This window comes from Aotus nancymaae, unplaced genomic scaffold, assembly GCF_030222135.1.
Source record: "Aotus nancymaae isolate 86718 unplaced genomic scaffold, 86718_ANA_hifiasm-v0.15.2.pri h1tg000099l, whole genome shotgun sequence".
In the NCBI taxonomy this organism is placed as follows: domain Eukaryota; kingdom Metazoa; phylum Chordata; class Mammalia; order Primates; family Aotidae; genus Aotus; species Aotus nancymaae.
The window spans coordinates 3994280-4016069 of NW_026988514.1; the positions used below are offsets into that span (position 1 = coordinate 3994280).

Here is a 21790-nt window from a genome sequence, read left to right on the forward strand (position 1 = left end):
CTCTCTAAAGTGGGTCTATTGTAGAAAGCATATATAGTTGGATCATGTTTTTTTTTTTTTTTTTATTCTGCTAATCTCTGCCTCTTAACTAGAGTGTTTAATTAATTTACATTTAGTGTAAATACTGGTAAGGTAGGATTTTCTATTTTTTTTTTATGTCTGATGTCATTTTTGTTCTTCTATTCCTTCATTATTTTCTTCTTTTGTGTTAAATAGATATTTAGATATCATCTAGTGTACCATTTTAATTACTGTCTTTTCCTTTATTATATATTTTTGAGTTATTTTCTTACATGTTGCCTGGAGGGTTATAATTACCATCTTAACATATAACTATATTTATGTTATATATACTTGTCAATGTTCAGATTAATACAAACTTAATTGCAACAGTATGCAAAAACTTTGCTCCTCTGTAGCTCTGTTGCCTATCCTCTCCTTTGTGCTGTTATTGTCATAAAATTTACAATTTTATACCTTGTGTGCTCATGAACCTAGGTTTATAATTATTGTTTCATGCAGTTGTCTTTTAATTCAGATGAGATCAGGCATGTTCAGGGTAGTATGGCCATAGACCAGTTATCTTTTAATTGAAATAGGAGAAAAATACAGTTAAGTGCATAAAATGTGTTTATACTATCTTTTATATTTACTAACATATAGCAATAAATATATAACAAGTAAAGTTACCCTTACTGGTCCTCTTTATTTTTTCACATGATTTCAAGTTGCTGTTTATTGTCCTATTATTTCAGCCTGAAGGACTTTCTTTAGTAGTTCTTATAAGGCAGGTCTTCTACTATTTTATTTGTTGGATAATTTCCTCTTGTATTTGAAGGACAATTTTGCTGCATAAAGAATTCATAGTTGACACCTCTTTTCTTTCAGAACTTTGAACATGTCATTCCAACTGCTTTCTTCCCTTCATGGTTTCTGATTAGAAATCTACCTGGAGTTTGTTGAACTTTTAGGATGTGGAGATAAATATTTTCATCTAATTTAGAAAGTTTTAGCCATTATTGCTTCTAATATTTTTTTCTGTCTTCTTTCTCACTCTCCTCTTTTTCTGAGACTCTTCTTATGTGTATGATAGTGTCCATTATGGTGTCTGTGGCTCTGTTTATTTGTTTCTTTTTTCTTTCTGTTCCTCAGACTGGATAATCTCAATGGAGGTTTTTTTCAAGTCACTGATTCTTTCTTCTTTGCTCAAACCTGTTCTTGACCCCTCTTGTTAATGTTTCATTTCATTTACTTAGTTTTCAATACTAAGAGTTTCTACTTGGTTCTTTTTTTAAAAAAATAATTTGTATTCCTTTATTGATATTATCTATTTGATAATATTCCCTTCATTCAGTCTTTAAAAAATAAAGTAGCTGATTTAAAGTTTTTGTCTAGCTTGGTTTGGCAGCACATATACTAAAGTTTTTGTTTAGTAAGTCAGTTCTGGAAATCAGATTCTCCCCACTCTTTGGGGTTTGTTGCTGCTGCTGTTTATTGTGGTAATAGTTGTTTGTTTTGTGACATTTCTGAATTACTTCTGCAAAGTCTGTATTCTTTTGTGTGTGTCACTGAAATCTCTGCTGTTATCTTAGCGGTCAAATAATGATTAGACAGAAATTCTCTTAAGTGCCTGGAGTCAATAATTCTCTCAGTCTTTGCTAAGGAGCTCTGTGTGCTTGTGCATGCTTTCAGCTCTCAGCTAAGCAGTTGACAACTCTACCTTAGTCTTTACTTCTTGCTTGCACAGAGCCTCAAAGTTAGCCAGAAGTGAGTGCTTAGGGTTTCCCAAATACTTTTCTGAGCATGTGCACAGCCCTGAGCATACACTTGACCTTCTAGATTCTCAGGAATGAACTGCAGTTTTTCAAAACCTCTATGATCATGTCATTACTGAACTTTCCTTGTAAGCTTTCTGGTTAGTCTGTTACTTGCTTCACTGTTATCTACTGCTTTAGGCATCTGTGAAATTAAATACCAGTAACTGTTTTTGACAATAAAACTTGGGGAATATGATTTTTGTATTTGAGACCTTTGAGTCAGGTCAAATACAGGCACCTTTGTAATGGCTCACACCTGTAACCCCAGCACTTTGGGAGGCTGAGGCAGGTGAATCACCTGAGGTCAGGAGTTTGAGACCAGTCTGACCAACATGGAGAAACCCTGTCTCTACTTAAAATGCAAAATTAGTCGGGCATGGTGGTACATGCCTGTAATCCCAGCTACTTGGGAGGCTGAGGCAGGAGAATCACTTGAACCTGGGGGGTGGAGGTTGCGGCGAGCCGAGGGGTGGAGGTTGCGGTGAGCCGAGATGGTGCCATTGCACTCCAGCCTGGGCAACAAGAGAGAAACTCTGTCTCAAAAAACAAAAAACAAAAACAAACAAACAAAAACGGTAAGTGGGGTCTCCATGGGAACTACTGGACAGGTCAAATAATGACAGTTTTCTGAGAATGAAGCTTTGAAAGAGTTCCATCACTGTTCTCCCTCCAGGGGCTGCTATGCTGGTGGTTTTCATGATGGATGTGTAGTTTTATTATTTATTTGTTTATTTATTTATTTTTAAAGGAAGAAAGCGAGAAAGAAAAAAAAGAATGAATAAGAGGAAGAAAAAGGAAGAGAAAGAGGGAGAGAGAACGGGAGTATTGCTTTATTGCCCAGGCTAGAATGCAGTCTAAAAATGGGAATTGAAAACCTCTTTTATGCCAATAATTGTGCTTAACAATGGAGACAGGAAGGAATAAGGGAAGAAAATAACAAACAAGCAGCCAACCAATATTTCATTTAAACCTATGAAATGCTATGCAATTATTGAGGAGTGATTTACTTCCAATTATGTAGTCACTTTTGGAATAGGTGTGATATGGTACTGATAAGAATGTGTGTTTTGTGTATTTGAAGTGGAGAGTTCTATAAATGTTTATTAAGTTTACTTGTTCCGGGTCTGAGTTCAAGTCCTGGATGTCCTTGTTAATTTTCTATCTCGTTGATCAGTCTAATATTGACAATGTGATGTTACAGTCTCCCACTATTATTGTGTGGGAGGCTAAGTCTCTTTATAAGTCATTAAGAACTTGTCTTATGTATCTGGGTGCTCCTGTATTGGGTGCGTGTATATTTAGGATCATTAGCTCTTCTTGGTGCATTGATCCTTTTACCATTATGTAATGTCCTTCTTTGCCTCTTTTGATCTTTGTTGCTTTAAAGTCTATTTTATCAGAGGTGAGAATTGCAACTCCTGCTTTTTATTTATTTATTTATTTATTTATTTTTGCTCTCCGTTTGGTTGGTAAATCTTCCTCCGTCCCTTTGTTTTGAGTCTTTGTGTGTTGTTGCATGTGAGATGGGTCTGGATACAGCATACCAATGGGTTTTGGCTTTTTATCCAGCTAATAATATATATGAATTTAATACTGCCATTTGATGCTAGCTGGCTGTTTTGCCCATTAGTTGATGTAAGTTCTTCATTATGTTAATGCTGTTTACTTTTTGATATATTTTTGGAATATTTTTGGAAAGGCTGATACTGGTTGTTCCTTTATATGTGTAGTGCTTCTTTCAGAAGCTCTTGTAAAGCAGGTCTGGTGGTGATGAAATCTCTAAGTACTTGCTTGTTCACAAAAGATTTTATTTTTCCTTCGCTTGTAAAGCTTAGTTTGGCTGGATATGAAATTCTGGGTTGAAAGTTCTTTTCTTTAAGGTTGTTGAATATTGGCCCCCACTCTTTTCTGGCTTGTAGGGTTTCTGCTGAGAGATCTGCTGTAAGTCTGATAGGCTTCCCTTTATGGGTAACCTGACCTTTCTCTCTGGCTGCTTTTAGTATTTTTCTCCTTCACTTCAAGCCTAATGAATCTGATGATTATGTGCCTTGGGGTTGGTCTTCTTGAGGAATATCTTTGTGGTGTTCTCTGTATTACCTGGAGTTGAATATTGTCCTGCCTTACTAGGTTGGGAAAGTTTTCCTGAATAATACCCTGAAGAGTATTTTCCAACTTGGATTCATTCTCTTCGTCATGTTCAGGTACACCTGTCAAACGTAGATTAGGTCTTTTCACATAGTCCCATATTTCTTGGAGACTTTGCTCATTCCTTTTTATCCTTTTTCCTCTAATCTTGACTTCTCGTTTTATTTCATTAAGTTGGTCTTCGACATCTGATATCCTTTCTTCTGCTTGATCAATTCGACTGTTAAAACTTGTTCATACTTCGCAAAGTTCTCGTGTTGTGTTTTTCAGCTCCATTAATTCACTTATGTTCCTCTCTAAATTGTCTATTCTCATTAGGATTTCGTCAAACCTTTTTTCAAAGTTCTTAGTTTCTTTGCATTGGGTTAGAACAAGTTCTTTTGATTTACAGAAGTTTCTTATCATCCACCTTCTGAAGCCTACTTCTGTTAATGGAACGCACTCGTTCTCCATCAGGCCTTGTTCCATTGCTGATGAGGAACTGTGATCCCCTGTAGAGGGAGAGGCATTCTGATTTTGTGTATTCTTAGCCTTTTTATGCTGGTTTCTTCCCATCATTGTAAATTTATCCACCTGTCGTCTTTGTGATTACCAACTTTCAAATTAGGTCTCTGAGTGGACGTCCAACTTGTTGATTCCCAGCGCTGAAATCTGAGCAATCCACTGCGCTGGCCAAAACAGCGGTGTTAAGATTGATGGAGCTTTTCTGCCCAGGAATCTCTGGTCTAGCTCCCTTCTTGAGTCTGTCCTTCAATCAGCTGAATAGGCGACTGTGTCTTCCCAAAGCTCCAAACAACATCAGCCAAAAGAGGACCCAGTCCCGCTCACTCTGCACCAAGAACTGCCGTGCCGAGGCACTGGCAAAACTGCTGCACCGGCCACAAGAGTCACGCTGGTGACCCGTGGGGCTCCTCCGCTGGGAATCTCCTGGTCCATGAGCAACAAAAATTCGTCTGAAAGTGTGGCATCCTCTTGTTCTCTGCACTTTCACTGAGAGCTACAATCCTGAGGTGGTAGTGATCAGCCAACTTCGGAGTTTTATTTTTTAAGGCACTTGGGATAGAGAGTCAGGGATAGGACTAGGGCAATTTCAAGTGCGACTAAATTTGCAGTTCTTACTGAGATTCAGTTGTGTTTTTTGAACAAATGCTCCTAAGATTTCTGCAAGCTTTTGGTTAATTTTGGAAGTTCTAAAAAAGTTGATTCTGACCAATTTTTTTTTGTTGTTGTTGTTTCTGGTTTTCTTGTTGCTTTTATGGAAGAGAGGGTTTTTGGAAGTCCTTACTCCACCATATTCACTACCTGGCCATACTCTATAGAAAGCACTTCCCTGGTGTCTCTTTAAACTTACAATGCTCATAACCTTTGACCCAACACATCAAGTGTTAGGAGTTTACCTTTTATATATGGTTACACATTTGAATAAAAACTTTTCATCAATAGTGCCCATTGTAGGAGTGTTTTTGGTTGGCAAAGACTGTGAAACACCTCGGTGTCTTTTGCTAGGGGATCTCTTACATGTGTGACAGCCCACTTACCCAGTGGAATACCCTGCAGCTGCTACAGAACATGTGGAGTTGCCAGGAACTGAGAGGCTCTGGCCAGGGAGCTGCAGGTGCCTAGGGTAAGGGGAGAAACTACAGGAGCATCATTCCAAGCACCACTGATTAGAATGAAGAATACCCCTTCTTCGAGAGCCTGTGATTCTGGGAATGACTAAGAAAGAAACTTCTGGAACATTTATGTCTACTCTAGGAATAGACACATGCACGGAAGCATGTGGTGGCACATGCCTGTAATCTCAGCTACTCGCAGACTTGTGTATTCGTGGGCTGCCTCATTTCCATTTGATCTCAGGTCCCTTTCCACAAGCCTAGAGTGTCATCCTCTCTGGCTTACGGGGATGGGCCCTCCCCAGGGAGGAGGGGGTAGGACTCTCTGAGATGCATTGCTGCCCACATGCCTGCCATACCAGCCTGACCAGCCTCACTCTGATATCTTTCAGGGTCCCCCAGTATCTGCACTTGCTTAGATGCCCGAATGGCAGTCGGGGGCCCTGCTCATCACAGACAGCCTCTCCTCTGCCCTGCAGCATGTTACAGGGACCTGCCAAAAGAGGGGCTGGGGGAACCCACGGAAGCCTCACAGCACCCTAGTGTCTTTGCAGAGTTGCAGGACTGTATATGGACATGGGGCTGGGACAGTGAAGGAGGAGGCTGGAGGAGGAATCCAGGCTTTCCCTACCAAACTTAAAATATGAGTAAACTGTCAAAAAGGGTCGTAGAGTTATCCAAAGTACTGCAGGTTGGTGAAGTACACTGAACAGCTCAAGGGTAGGAAGCCACACAATCTGCAGTGGCAACACCCTTGAAGGCAGGTCTCTATCTGCGAGGCTAACCCTCCTGAAGACAGCACAATGTGGTGGCTAACCCTCCTGATGGCAGAGTTCAATATGTGAGGGCTAACTCTCCCTTAAGGTGGGCCTCAATCTGTCATGGCTAGCCCGTCTAAGGGCAGGTCTCAATCTGCCATCGCTAAACCCTCCTGATGGCGGAGCTCACTCTGTGATGGCTAACCCTCCTGAAAGTGGGTCTCAATCTACGCTGGCTAACCCTCCTGAAGGCAGGTGTCAGGCACACTTGCGTTAGGCCCAGTCACCTTGGCCTTTGAGGCCTATTCCCCTGATGGGCAGATCAGGGGCTGTGCGGAGCCCAGATCCCTGCCCACGAGTGCAATGGCTGGGTCTCCGTGTGCCTGTGCCTGAGTTTCTGCAGGTCAGACTTCTATTCCTTGTGGAAGAGGAGGCATTCCATGGCGGTCCTGGGACATTCAGGCAGAGAAACTCTGTGGTCTAGGTTCTGGGGCCATGTTGGGAGGGCCCATGGGACTCCTATGGGGCTAGGTGTTATGGGGTCCCTGAGGAGGAGCAGCTGAGTTTGGGGAGAGCGGAGCCAGCCAGGCATCCTGACATGAGTGCGTTTAGGCCTGGGCTTGGTTGGAACCCATGCCTGCATTAGTCTGGCGCCTCTGATGAGCACAGCAGGGACTGGAGGGAGGAGGTGGAATTGACTGGGAAATGGCAGATGCAGCTGCTCTTTCTAGAAATTCAGGTGAGAAGAAAAGAGAGATTGGGAGGCAGCTCAGGAGGGGCTGGGGTCAGGAAGACTGTATTTGTGGTCTGGAGAGGGCAGAGGCTGAGGGGATATGGAGGCAGGGAGGGGAGGGGAGGGGGGGAGAGTAGAGTTACAGGCACAACAGTAAGGTCAGGGATCAGCTCTGGGACCTGGGCCCATGATGGCTGGGGGCTCCATTGGAGGGCGGGTGGAGCAGGAGAACAGACTAGGAGCCTCTGGGGTCGGGAAGCTGGGAGGAGCCCCAGGAGCCGGAGGGGCTGGGGACAAGTGAGGGTGCCAGCCAAAGATGGGTGGAAATCAAGGGCCCAGGGAGACAGAAGCCTCTTTTCTTGCCTGGTGGCTCCAAGTCCTGTAGACTAGGCTGGCCCTGAGACCACCTCGCAAGGCCACACTGGCTCTGAGATCCCCTATAAGGCTAATTTGGTTATGAGACACCCCAATAAGGCCAGGCTGGTCACAAGACCCCCTGCAAGGTTACTCTGGTCCCAAGACCCTCTATAAGGCCAGGCTGGTCCCGAGACACCCTGCAATGTTAGACTGGTCCTGAGACTCCCCACAAGGCCAGGCTGGTCCTAAGACCCCCTACAAAGTCAGCCTGGTCGTAAGACCCTCACAAGGTTAGGCTGACCCCAAGACCTTCCCATAAGGTCAGGCTGGACCTGAGACCCTCCCACAAGGCCAGGCTGGCCCTGAGACCCTCCCACAAGGCCAGGCTGGCCCCTATGGTCCTAAGCCATTCCCCTGCCATGTCCCACATATACCATGGGATCTCAGGTGTGAGCTCTCAGGCAGGGTCTCCTCTGAGTCTCCCTTCTCCAGGAGCCTGTGAAGGGCACCAAGGGAGGGATGAGCCCTGAGTGGGCCACTGCTGCTCCAGTCTTAACTCTGTGCTGTTCCCTGAGGTGGGAACAGGGATGCCTCATGTCCTGGTTTTAGAAGAGCATAGACTGTGTTACGCTATGATGAAACCATTCATAGTCATTGGAGAACTTGGGAAGCACTTGACAAGGCTAAAGGGAGAGAATAGGAGGACGGAGGGTGTGAGAGACGTGTGAGACAATGCCAATGGAGGGAGGCACCCTGATTAGCCTTTTGGTTTGTGGATGCTTGTCTGTTTTATAGGCACAGGTGCAGACATGCACACACGCACATGCATGTATGCTCGTAGTAATGCACACATGCAAGTATGTATGTACACACACATCCATGCCTGTGAACACGTGCACAAGGCACACATGTTCATATGCACACCTGCACAGACACACATGTACACTCAAGCACATGTGCACATATGCACACAAGGTCACACAAGCACACACGGATGCACGGTGCCCTAGATGATGCCTGCCGCCAGGGCTTTGCTCTGGGGAGGTGCTTGGGGACACCTGCTGTCCATTTCTCTCCTTTTCCTGCCAGTGACCCTGAATTTTCCTTGACACTTAAGCTCACACTCTGTATTACCTTTAACATTATTCAGATTTCACAGGTGCAAAGTGATGACTCAGGGCTTTAACTTGCAAGCTTTTCGTCACCATGAAGCAGTTAGCTCCTGGCTGGGCCTGTCCTATTTCCATGTTCTGTCCCTCTTCTGTCTTTCTCATTGGGGTGTCAAGGATATTATCTGTGTCTGACTTTGTGCAGGTCTCTGCTCAGGTGATGGGGTGGGTATCCAGAGCCTTGTGATGGGAGGGGTCTCTGTTGGTCATGACCTGCTTCATCTCGGGGAAGACACTTCCTGGGCCCTCCTTGGCCTTCACCCATCCTGCCTGGGTGGCTGCAGCCTACTCCCTTGTTGGGTCCCACTGCCCTGGGCATGATGCTGTGTCCCCACCCCATGCCTTGTGTCCCCCTGATTCCTGGATGCCCTCCCCACTGTCCCCTGTGCATGTGTCAGGGTGGCACTCCATGTGGAGGGCTCACGGGCTCCCTTTTTAGCAAGTTCCCGGGCAGTGTGGTCAAATTTGAAAGCCCCATCTGGAGGAAGCCTCCTAGCCTGGCATTCCTGCCTTTCCTGGACTCCTGTGTTGCTGAAAGGCTGGATGCTCTGAGTGTGACTGTGGAGGGGTGGCCGAGGCGCATGGACACAGTACTCCAGGAAGAACCTCAGGAAAGACTCTTGGTCCCCTGGAGGCAGAAGAGGGTGTGGAAGGGCTAAATCCACCATGGCACCTTGATGCACATCTCAAAGGTGCCCATGCGTGAGGGTGGAGGCTCTGACTCAGACGACTAGGGAGAGGCATGCCCAGCGCTGTGGCCAGTGGGCTCCAGATATGCCGGTGCCTGGAAGATGCCACCTTGTGCATCACGGGGCTCAGCTGACCCTCTTCTCCCCTTCCTTCATGCCTTTGCCTAAAGCCACTAGTGATTTGGTGCGTAGAACATTATTCTCCAAAAGGGAGCACTAATGTGCAGCCTGAGGGAAATTCTGGAAGGCTTAAGGGTTCCCCACGGACCCAGGGGACAGGGTCAGCTGCCAGACAAGCTTCCCTGGAGCTTGTGGGTGTGCTTGGGTGTCAGTTCGACTGGGGCCATCAGTGGCCTCTGCCCACAGGTGCTGACCAGACCTGGAAGAGCCTGGAGAGGCCTCTGTACAGACCGTGGCTGTGTGCGGGAGGCTTGAGTCTGGCAGACATCGGGCCTGAGCCTGGCGACAGTGCGAGCCCTCAAACCCCTGTGGATCCAGGGACTGTCTGAGGAGCCTCTGGAGCTTACCCAGGGCTTGGTTCATTTTGCTTCATGTTTTGCCAGCACCCTTGTGTGGCATCATGGGCCCTGCTTCAGGCCCTGGAGAAAATAGGATGTGCCATCACCCTCAGGGTTTGGACCTGAAGCTCTTGGTCTGTGCGGTGTGGCTCAGTGATAAGGTGGCACCAGCAGGGCAGGGTGGGGAGCCAAACCCTCTGTCCCTTGATCCCTTGCCTGGAACCCAAGCCCCTGTGGGCTGGGCCTCGTCAGGGCCTCCGTAGGCACTGGTGTGGTCCTGGTCAGCCCCTGTGGGGCACTGGGCTCCTGCTTCTCTGTTCTGCAAGGTCTGTCACCTGCCTCAGGCCACCTTCCATCCTCCAAAACCAGTGATCGCCTCTCACTCACCATTGCTTGACCCCTTAGGCTGTGCCTTTTAGAAGTGGGAGCAGGGTTTGCCCTGCCTCTGCCTTTGTTCTTGGGGGGATGAGCGGAGGAAGGCTCAGTCCCCTTCCTCTACGTCTCTTCTTCCCTCAGGTGTAGCCACACCTAGATGGGCCCTGAGGTGCCAACAGCTTCTGCCTGTGCCAGCCCAGATGTTCTCTCTTATTTTTCTCTCCTTTGGTTTTCTTCACGTGAATTGAAGTGTAACACACATCGAAACATGCCTGAGCCAGAGCCACAGTGTGCATTCGGTAATTTTTCATGGGGTGACTCTGCAGGGACACCCAGATCCAGCTTCCCCAGCCTCTGCCCCAGGGCAGCATCCCAGGCCTCTGGGGGTGAGGGTGCCCTTACCGACCCCGAGCCGGCTCCACGTGGGGCCAACCTTAGATGCTCCTTGTTCCTGGTGTCCTTGGCTCCCTCCCCTTGCCTGTGGTTGTCTGGATGTGTTCTCCTTGATGTGGAGCATTCCATTGAGTGACACATGCCACAGCTCAGCAGAAACCCAGTCCCCCGTGGGGGATGCCTGGGTGGTTTTCAGTTCAAAGCCCTTGTGAGTAGAGCTGCTGCAGACACTCCTGCATGTGTCCTTTGCTGTGAGTCTCTAAGTGTTTCTGCCCGGCCTCCATCCAGGGTGGAATTTCTGGGTCTGGTGTGCTTGGTGTTTGTAGGCACGATTGGACTGTTTTCCCACCTGGCCATACCAGCTGATCCTGCCGCCACCAGCAGCTGAGAGTCTGGGTTGTGCCACCTTCTTGCCAGCACGTGGCATTTTCGGCCTTTTGATTGTAGCCGTGCTGCTGTGTGTGCAGGGTGCCACACTGCAGTTTAGTGCCCTTGCCGGATGAGTCATGGAGCTGGGTGCTCTCTTATGCCTCTCGCCCCTTGGATAACCTTCATTTGGTGAAATAGGTCCTCAAGTTCTTTGCCCATTTGTAAAAAATGGAGTCTTCTGACTTTTTTGATTTATGTGAGTTCTTTATATATTCTGAATATAAGTCCTGTGTGGATGTATACATCCATATCCTTATCCACACCTATGTTCTATATCTGTCTGCACACACACACACACACACACACACACACACACACACAGGTTCTGACTGCCTGTGTGCACAGGCATGTTATAGTCACTGGGATGTAGCAGTGAACAAAACAAAGATCCTGCCCTCATGGAGCTCACATTCTCAGGAGAACAGATGAACAAACCAGGAGCTAGAAAGGCTCTGCTGGACCCAGTAACCTTGAGGAAGATGTTCCATGGCCGGAGGGTGCTGGGGCAGAGGGCGGCATCGCAGTTATTAGTGAGAAGGTGGCCTGTTGGGGCGGGGGAGCACAGACATTGCAGAGTACACTCCACACGGGGGTAGGGTGGACAGGGCCTGTCGAGGCCCAGCAGGGAGCACTGAGGTCTCTGATGGGGTCATTTGTTAGGAATCTGCCTTCATTGAGATTGAGGTGGGAGTCATGGAGCTTCTGACTCAGGTTCTAAGACAGCAAGGGTGGAGCCTGAGAGGGAGCCTTTGCAAGTATAGTAGTCCGTTCTCACACTGCTATAAAGAAAGGCCTCAGCCGGGTGTGGTGGCTCATGCCTGTCATCCCAGCACTTTGGGAGGCCAAGGAGGGCAGATCACTTGGGGTCAGGAGTTTGAGACCAGCCTCGCCAACATGGTGAAACCCCGTCTCTACTAAAAATACAAAAATTAGCCAGGCATGGTGGTGTGCGCCTATAATCCCAGCTACTCGGGAGGCTGAGGCAGGAGAATCACTTAAACTCAGGTGGTGGAGGTTGCAGTGAGCTAAGATTGTGTCACTGTACTCCAGCCTGGGTGATAGACCAAGACTCTGTCTCAAAAAAAAAAAAAAAAGGTCTGAAACCAGGTAATTTATAAAGAAAAGACATTGACCAGGTGCGGCGGCTTACACCTGTAATCCCAGCACTTTGGGAGGCTAAGGCAGGAGAATCACTTGAACCTGGGGGCAGAGGTTGCAGTGAGCCGAAATCATGCCACTGCACTCTAGCCTAGGTGACAGAGCAAGACTGCTTCTCAAAAAAAAAAAAAAAAGAAAAGAAAAAGAAAAAGAAAAGAGGTTTAATTGGCTCACAGCTCTGCAGGCTGTACAGGAAGCATGGCAGCATCTGCTTCTGGGGAGGCTTAGGGAGCTTTCACTCAAGGCGGAAGACAGCGGGAGCAGGCATCTCACATGGCAGGAATAGGAGCAAGAGAGAGAAGGGGGAGGTGCCCCACACTTTCAAACAGTCCGATCTCTCCAGAACTCACTCACTCACTCTCAGGAGAACAGCACCAAGGGGATGATGCCAACCCATTTATGAGAACTCCGCCCCCATGATCCAATCACCTCCCACCAGGCCCCATCTCCAACACTGGGGATTACAGTTGAACATGGGATTTGGGTGAGGACATGACACAAATCGTATCAGCAGGAATCCAGCCTCCTGTCCTGGGTCCCTCATCCCAGGGCCTTGGCAGCTTGCCTGCTCCGCCATCCTTGGTGCAGCCTCTCATGGTCAGAGGCAGCGCTGTTCCAGGCCTTGCGCTGGGCCCCTAGGGGAGGCATGCAGAGGAAGTGCCTCTTACTGTGTGTCTGGTCTCCCCAGAGGCCCAGCAGAGGGCCACTGGCCCCACTACACCTGACTTATTCTCTGCTTTCCGAAGTGGCAGTGGGATTCTGCCTCAGGCCCTGCCGGCCCTCTCTATAACACAGCCTCAGCCCCAGTTGCAGGCATGTGGGCAGTACACCTGGCAGGGCTCAGCCCCCGCACAGCAGCCTCCTCTCGTCCTCAGGCACCAGGAAGGATGTGGGTCAGGTCACACTGGCAGGCAAAGGAGAGAGCACACTGTCTGTGTCAGCCAGAGACAGTGGGCAGAGGGCCCCATTCCTCCTGGGGAAGTGTCTGCCTTATTGAGGTCCTTGGGTGACGATGGTGCAATCTGGGATAAGCATGATAGGAACTGGCCCTGTGACTGCATAAGAAGGCAAGTGAGGCTGCCCACCCATCTGCCACCTCTTCTAAAGTGTCACATTCAGGGAGGCAAAGGGGATGTTCTGGGGTCAGGAGGCAGCAGGGCCAATTGCTCACATGGACTTCCCCTGAAGGCCACAGGACAGGGCTGAGGAAGGCAGGGGGCAGGTGCCTGGAAGTCTTCACCAGGGGCAAGACACCAGGTTTCACCCTCTTGATGCTCTCCATGGAACCGCCTAAAGGGATTGGTGGCCCTGCAGGCCCAGACCATCCTGATGCCGCCAGACCACCTGCCAAGGCCACCGTGAGCTTTGCATCTTCTGGCTGGCCTGAAACAAGATGCAGAAGCAGCAGGGGAGGAGGACATTGTGAAAGCTGGGGGGCCGCTGTGCCGTTTCTGCCTGGTTGCCTGGTGCTCCCCGCACTGCCCACCCACGGGTGCTGCGTACCACGCAATAATGCATAGTGCATGCTCTGAGCAGTGGAAAGTGGTTCCAGGCCAGGCCAGCACTTGCTGGTAGAGAGGAGCAGGTGGGAGGCAGTGCTCGGGGAGAAGGACTCCTGTCTCCTGGCCCTCGAGCTGGCTTGAGGGAGGCCAGTGAATGGACCCAGCACAGCCCCCACTTTCTGAAGACAGAGACAACTGCCAATCGAGCCAGCCTGGTAGCTACTCTTGCTACTGGTAAGCTAGCAGGCAAACAAGTTGGGAGGTAGAGGGCCTCTGGCAAGGCCTGGACAAGAGCCATGGGGGTGGAGGTGGGGTGGGGGTATGGGCGTCCCGGGGCAGCCGGATGTGGTCAGGGTCACGGTTGTCCATGCAGCCGGTGGCTTGCGAGCTCTCTGGGGTTGTCAGAGCCTCTCTGTGAGGTTCAAGCTGAGCATACCCCGCTCCTCCCTAGCGGCCTCCCCGGCCAGCTCGATTTCCTCCAGAGCCAGACCCGGCCTCTCACCCAGCTCAGGCTCTGGGCGCTCAAATCCAGACCCCCAGAGAGGGCGCTCTTCGGCTCTGCACGTCTTTCCTGTTCACATCCTCCAAGTGACTGGGGTCCACCGCAGGAACGCTCTGAGGGGAAGCCCCGTCACCTGACAGATTCCTTCTGAGGCTGGGGCTCTGAGGTCAGAAGGAGCCTCATTGTGCCAAGTGCCCGGCCCACCCCTCGCCTTGGCTGAGATCAGCCCTCCCACAAAAGCAGCTGCCGTTTCCCCCGCCTTCCAAGGAAATGGAAGGACAGGGAGTTCTGTGCGACGCCCGCCTCAGGCCAGAGCTGTGTGGAGTGAGTGCCCCGTCAGGGGAGGCATTCAAGCCGAACGCTGGCGGAGCACCTGCTGTAGTTCCGTAGTGGACGCCTACCATCGGGTCAGGCCGGGGCGGGGTAAGAGGCTTCCCCACCCCGCGCCGAGCCCCGACCCGCGCCGCGCCCGCTCGCTGTCTCCGTGCGCCAGCACCGACCCCCGGCGCAGCCGCCCCCGGAGCCCCGCCCAGCTCCACACCCCGGCATCTACGGCGCCCCCACACCTAGCGCCAGGCGCGCTCCCCGGTGCAGGCAGCGCCCCCAGACCGCGCTCCAGGCCGCCCGCCCCCCCGTCCCCGCCCCTCCGCCACGCCGCGCTACTAGCCTCGGCCCCGCCTGGACCCCACTGTCCTCCGCCCAGCCCCCGGTCCCCAGCGTCCCTGGTCCTGCCCCTCTGGCGGAGGCGCCCAGCGGCCGGGGCCGACGCGGGAGCGGGCGCTTGCTTGGCTCGGGGGCAGAGGAGCCGCCGCTCGCGAGACGCCGGCCGGGGCAATACGACGAAGGGAGCAGGCGGCCAGGATGTTCCTGGAGCCCCAGGTAGGGCTGCGGCGGGCGCGGGTGCGGGGCTGTGGGGCGGGGTTCTGGCGGCGCCGGTCTCAGGAGGGATGCGACGGTCCCCATCATTCCGACCCGGCTGGAGGGACCCCGCCCTTGGGACCCGCGCGCCTCCCTCTGTGCGTCTCCACTGGAGCACCTGCTGCCTAGTGGGCGGTGCCCAGTCTGCACCTCTCCCTGCACCTTCCGCTGCCCCTCGCGGCGCGGCCCGCGGACACTGGGGACCATAGAAGGCACAGCGGCTCCTGCGAGCCTGGGAGGGGCGCCCCAGCAGCAGGCGCTGGAGGGGGCTGCCCGGGACGGGCACCTTCGGGCTTGTAGGATCCCGGACGACACGAGGGGCGCAGAACCACCTGTTGCTCCCAGGAGAATGTGCCGGGTGAGGAGTGGTCCGCGGTGCGTGATCTGTGTGAGGTGCTGGCGGGGGAGGGCTGTGGAAACGCGGGAGCGTTTATTCACGGCGCATGGGAGAGAGCACTGCCATGCCTGTGCCTTGTGAGCCCTACGCGCGTCTATGTGTTTAGGGAGAGTGGAGCCCAGCATGGGGATTTCAGGAGTGTGTACTTCAAGGGCGAGGGCGCTGTGGGGAGCAGGTGGAGCACTGGCCCTGAAGAGGACCTGAGCTTGGGACACTAGCATTTCCCGCGCTGTTTATGGAGACCCGCCCCCAAAGGCGCGGGGCGGTGTGATTCGGGTGCGGCAGCACCCCCCAACCCCGGGTTTTGAGCGCCCGCAGCGTGGAGCTGAGCCCTGGCCAGCCCTGGCCGCATGAAAGATGTGGAACTCGTGTCCCTTCATTCCTTCATTTACTCAACACGCATTTATTGGGCCCCTGCTGTGTGCAGGTGCTGCGGTTCAGCAGGGAACCAAACACCACAGCCCCTGTCCTCACAGAGCCCACACAGAAGAGAAACAAGCACAATCGGTAGGTAAAATAGGCCGAGTGCCAGGTGGTGCTGAGGGCTAGAGAAAAAGCAATGTAGCAGAGGAGCAGGGCCTGTCAGGTGTGCATTGGTGAGGGTAGTTTAGGTCATTCTTCAGCGTCGGAGCAGCCCCCAAGTCCCTCGGCTCACAACAACACTGCCCAGTTTCCATTCACTGGTGTTGTGGTGGGTTGGCCAGGCCTTGCTCCAGACCATCCTCATTCAGGGATCCAGGCCTATCGGGTCACATGGTAGGGGAGCAGGGAGGGCCCTGCACCGGTATTTAAGTGTCCCAGTGGGGGTGACTGGGCTGCAGTGGGAGGTGGCAGAGCAGGGTGTGCTTCCCCTGGGGCTGCCAGGGCACCGCTGGCTGCTGCCCAGAGGGGTGAAGCCAGCAGGGGGCCACCCCAGTGGTCCAGAGGACAAATGAGAGGCTCAGCCCAGGGAGATGGCAGAGGAGGAGGAGGGAAGGACTGATTCTCTGGGTATTCTTAAGGCTGTTGTCATGGAGATGGGAAGGGGTCAGGCTGGCTCGGGAAGGAGGGTGTTATCCTTAGAGGTGGGCAACATGACAGGTGCAGCAGGTGGGAGCGGGGGCAGTTCGACACCCCCTCACCCGAGAGATGTTGCCTGGCAGGGGCGTGGGCAGTCTAGGGTTTGGGGAGAGGTCTGGGCTGCATGTGCTCATGCAGAGCCTGGCTTGCTTCGCCCTGCAGGCCCCTTGCTGCGCCGCCTCCTGGTCACACTGCCCACACCTGCACCTGCTGGCTCAGGACAGCACAGCCTTGGGCCTCAGCCTGCTGAGGCCCAAAGCCCATCTTGCTGGGCCTGCTAGCTTGAGCTACCTTCTGTGAGCTCCCCCAGGAGAGGTGGGATGAGGACTCTAGCCCTCAGCGGGGCATGGGACAGGGGAAGGAGAGCAGAGTCATGGCCTCTTATGTTAGCCCGCCCTCTGTTTGTGTTGCAGGTCCAGGTCTGGCCAGGATGCAGGGGGCACTGGATCACATACTCATGGACACGTGGGCCGCAATGGTGCGGTCTGTGGGGGGCCAGGGAATCAGGAAGGGCTGCCTGGGGGAGAGAGTCTCAAACTGGCTTTGGTGGGATTCGTGAGGACTGACTTAGTGCAGGGGGAGCTGCCTGCATCCCCTACACCTCTGGGCTCTTGGGCCGCATCCTCAGGGAACTACTGGTGAGTGACCAGAATAAACCAACCTGTCATGTCAACCTCCCTTTTCCCCCTTAACTCACTGGAAGACCCCTGGTTATCCTTGGAAGCTGATCTCAGAATCACCTCCTCCATGAAGCCCTCCCTGACTACTCTCTACAGAGTTAGTTCCCCACCCCTGCGCACCCCCAACACCTCACATAGACCCCCAATCTTGAGGAGATTATGCCAGGCCATGGTGTTTTGTCTGTCTCCCCTTTCTGAGTGTGTGGGATAGGCCAGAGGGCCTCAAGGGATGCTGATTTGACTGAACAAGTTCTGGAAGGAAGGAGGAAGGAAGGAACAAAGATGAGGTCAGGAAGTGGCCTGTACAGACTCTCTACTTCTTGTTTTACACCTGGGGAAACTGAGGCCCAGGGGGCTGTAGCTTGCCTGAAGTCAGCCAGGAGGCCCAGGGTCAGAGCTGGCTCTGGGGCCAGTAGACCTTCTCTGAGTGGGTTCTGGGCTGCCTGGGTCCCTGTGGGTTTCAGGACAAGGGGAGTTCAGAGGCAGATGAGACACAAGGCCTGGGGGCTTCTGAGAGAACCTGATGACAGTCAGGTGGGAGCCTATGGATGGCATGGGTCTTGGAGGAGGACAGCAGCCAAGACCCCCCAGCTCCTCTGTCTTCTGGCCCCTGCCACTAGCTGGGCCCTGGCCCTGTGGCCCCTGGCACCACTGGCCCAGTGGGGTTTTGTTGGCAAAGCTGGTGTTCTGCAGTCTCAGTCTTGGGGAATAACCCCACCCCCGACCCTGTCACCGCCCACACTCACCTTCCAGGCAGGACCCAGCCCCTGACATTTCCCAAATGTCATTGTGACTGCACCAGCCACCTCTTCCGGGCTTTGGGCTGGTAAGTGTGTGTCAGAGCTCTGCCCTCCTCCCCTTCCCCAAACCCATGAGTGAGGAGGCTGAGCCTTCAACTCTGGCCCCAACCTGAGTATGACTTCCCTGGGGGCCTCCCTGGGGCTACATACAACAGCTGTCTTTAGAACAGGGACTGGAATGTTCCTAGAGTGCCCAGCCTGAGGGGGCAGTGGTGTGTGTTTTGGGTGGGTGACCAGGAAAGGTGGCTTCCAGGTAGCTGAGCTGGTTGGCAGAGCAGACCTACTGGGGACATTGTGTTCCTGGGTGATGGTAGTGGAGCTTACAGAGCTGAGAGATCCCTGGAGAGAGAGAGATACACACACACACAGACACACACACAGACACACAGACACACACACAGGCACAGAGAGACACCCACATAGATAAAGAGAGACATGCAGGTATATACACAGACACATGCAGAGACACAGGCACAGAGACACAGGTACAGAGACACATGCAGGCACACACGCATACACAGACATATACAGACACACAGACATACACAAACAAAATGAGAAATACACACACAGACACACAGAGACACAGAGACCCCCACACAGACACACACACAGACACACACACTCACTAACACAGAGAAACACACTCACACAGACGCAGAGACACACACAGACATACACAGGGACACACACCGACACACACACTAACACAGAGAAACACACACACACAGACACAGAAACACACAGACACACCTCCTCCGACTGCCACTGGTGTGGGCATCCCCATACCAGCTTCACACAGATTTATGTGTGAAGGGGAGGTAGATAGGTAAGCTATTGATTTTTTTAAAAAATTTATGTTAGAAAAAAAAGAAATTAGGTAATTGATTATTGAACTCTTATTACTTTCAACAGATTTTTAGTTTGGCTTCCTGAAAAACCCAAGAAATTAATCATATTTCTTGCACATAAGGAACAGTCAACTTGATTTCTAAAGCATCTTTAGTTTTCTTATCTTACTGTGTTTTCTAAAAGGTGCAAAGTAACATTAAATAACAGCAGTTGTCCTTGGCTTGATCTTCATTTTAATGAGGAGGCCTCTCATGTTTCACTAAGTCTGAAATCGGGCCTATATTTCCAGTAGGTGTTCGTCATCATGAACAGTATGCTAGAATCCTACATTAATTGCCAAGAGTGAACACCAGAAATGGATATTCAGTTTCATCAAAGGCTTTCCTGTATCTAGCAAAATCATCAAATGCCTTTCCTCCTTGGACCTATTAATGTGTTGACTTATTAACTCTTCTGAGCTAAATCATCCTCTTGTTCCTGGAATAAAGCCCACTGGGTCAGGCTCTATTGTGCTTAAAAATGCTGCTGAGTTCATTTTACTGATGTGTTGCTACGTTGTTGAGAGTATTTTTCATCTATTTTCAGAGGTAAGAATTTATACGTACTTTTCTACTAGGAGACATATTTGTCACATTTATAAATCATGCTATTTTAGTGTTATAAAATGACTAGGAAGGCTTTTCAACATGAATTGTGTAGTTGAAATAGTTTAAATATCATATAAAATTATCTTATCCTCAAAGGCTTGAAATAATTCAGTTGAGCAACTCTTTCAGCCAGGGCTTGCTTTTATTTTTTTCCAAGGCTTAGTTGGCTGTCAACTTAATTTGTACTATGGTTATTGGTCTTTTTGGCTTCTAAACATTTTTAGTAAATTTTTAGTTATTTATACTTTCTAGATAATATAAGTAACCATTCAGAGTGCTTGCAGGTCATTTACCACAGATATAGGAGCTGTTTCTTTTAAACTTTCTACTACTTATCTAGTTAGATTCCCTTTTTCATGCCTAATGTATTTTTTATGTCCTTCCTTTCTTCCTTCTTCTTTCCCTTTCTCTCTTTCCTTTTTTTAAAAATTTTTATAATTTTTTTAAAGAAATAGAGACAGGGTTTCACTATAGCCTCCCGAAGTGCTGGGATTACAGGCACGAGCCAGGGTACCTGGCCCCTCCCTCTCTTTCTTCCTTCCTTTTGTTGATTAGAATTGCAAGAGGGTTATTATCCTTGAAATCTGTTTTCAAAGAATCTGCTCTTTGAAGTTAATAAGTAGCTCTACTCTCTTTCTTTGATTAAGTCCTCTAATTTGCCTTTGAGCAGTTTCTTTTTCCAGTTTGTTTTGCTGTCTGTTTTGTTGAGAAGCTCTTTTTTAAGCCTTTTGAATCAAGTGCTTAGTGTTTACTTCAATACATTACTGAAGTCTATGAATTTTTCTCTGAGTGCAGCCTTGGCCGTATCAAATTCGATACAGAGTTTTTCTGTAAAGGTTATTTTTTTTTTCTGACATCTGTAATTGGAGTTTGAATCTTTAACACAGACATGATTTAGGGAAGTTTTTTATGAAGTGGGTAAATTTTTTGGCTTGTCATTTATATATTAATATCCAACTATATTACATTGTGCTCATGTACTTCTCTCACCTGCACACTTCTGTTTCAGGACTTTACTGGGTGGTATACTGTACGACCATGTGGCTGGAGACTCTGTACAGTGGGATGTGCCTTTCTGTTTCTAGACACTGTTTTGCACGTATCTTGGTCCCGTCCTGAGAGCGCGCACAGCGTTATTTTCATCCCTTGGGCATCTGCCACTTGCTGGGAACTGTGGTGGTTTCCATTTGTGTCTCCAGCATGAAGAGGTGCTCACTGTGTTTCCTGGGCATAGCTTTATGTTCTTGGGAGTTTACCCCTAATAGGGTTAGACAAGAAAAACATATTAAGTGTTTTTCCTACTCTCCACTCTCAGCCATTCAGCACAACATTCTGACACCAGGTTCTCTAACAGACACCAGCTGGATGCCCTTTAATTCAATTTGGGCAATATTGGAGGCAGAGTCAGATCCCACAGGTTGAGAGCTCGGTCCCACAAGGCTGTCCCTCCCTCGACTTCAGATGCCAGTCACAAGTCTCAGGCTGTGGCCTGTGCTTCTGATCCACCCAGCAAATCAATGCTCTTGGGACTCCCTTCTCAGATGCAATGAATTTGCTTGAGCAGCTCACATAATTCAGGGAAGCACTTGCTTCCATTTACCCACTTACTCTACAAGGTTTTACTGTGGTCACAGATGAACAGTCAGAGGAAGAGATGCTCAGGGCAAGGCGTGTGAGAAGGGGTGTAGAGTCTCCCTGCCCTCCCAGGCGCTACCCTCCAGCTCCCTCTACCTGTTTGCCTACCCAGAAGCTCTGAACCTGCTCCTTTTGGGATTTTGTGGGGGTCTCATTACGGGGACGTGGCTGACTGCATCACTGGCCATTGGTGATGGACCCAACCTTCAGCCTCTCTCCCCTTCCTAGAGCTAGGGGTGGGAGTGAAAGTCACCACCCTCTCATCACATGGTTGGTTCCGCTGACAACCAGTCCTTAGCCAGGCTGTCCAGGAGTCCATCAGCACACAGATGACACCTATCACTTTTGGAGATTCTGAGAGTGTTAGGAGGGTGTACTGGGAAAGAAGACAGTGTCATGCACCACATAGTGGTCCTGTGAGATTCATAATACTTGGTGTGGAATCTGTGCCTTTTCTATGCTTAGCTGTACAAATCCTTACATTGTGTTACAGTTGCCTCCAGTGTTTAGTGCGGTCACACACTGTGCAGGTTAGTAGCCCAGGAGCAATAGGCTGTACCACAAAGCCTGGGTGTGTAGTGGGCTGTGCCATCTGTGGGAGCTCCCTGCTCCCACAGCCATCCGGACCAAGTAAGTCACTCTGT

General features: G+C 50.4%; 1 protein-coding gene across 4 annotated transcripts in view; it reads left to right on the forward strand.

Moving 5' to 3' along the window:
* Nucleotides 1-21790, forward strand: part of RASGEF1A (RasGEF domain family member 1A) — a 71068-nt gene that overhangs the window by 22199 nt on the left and 27079 nt on the right. The window contains exon 1 of one of the 4 annotated variants that reach the window (XM_012477107.3): nt 13770-13890. The exons of 1 other annotated variant lie outside the window; for it this stretch is intronic. Coding sequence is in view for 1 of the 3 variants with exons in the window: in XM_012477104.2 (XP_012332527.1) it covers nt 15020-15037 (18 nt within the window). In the remaining 2 variants the exon portion in view is untranslated. Of the gene's footprint in view, nt 1-13769; nt 13891-14934; nt 15038-17070; nt 17171-21790 lie in introns of those variants that run through there. 2 more of the 4 variants (XM_012477104.2, XM_012477106.3) reach the window with 2 other exon arrangements.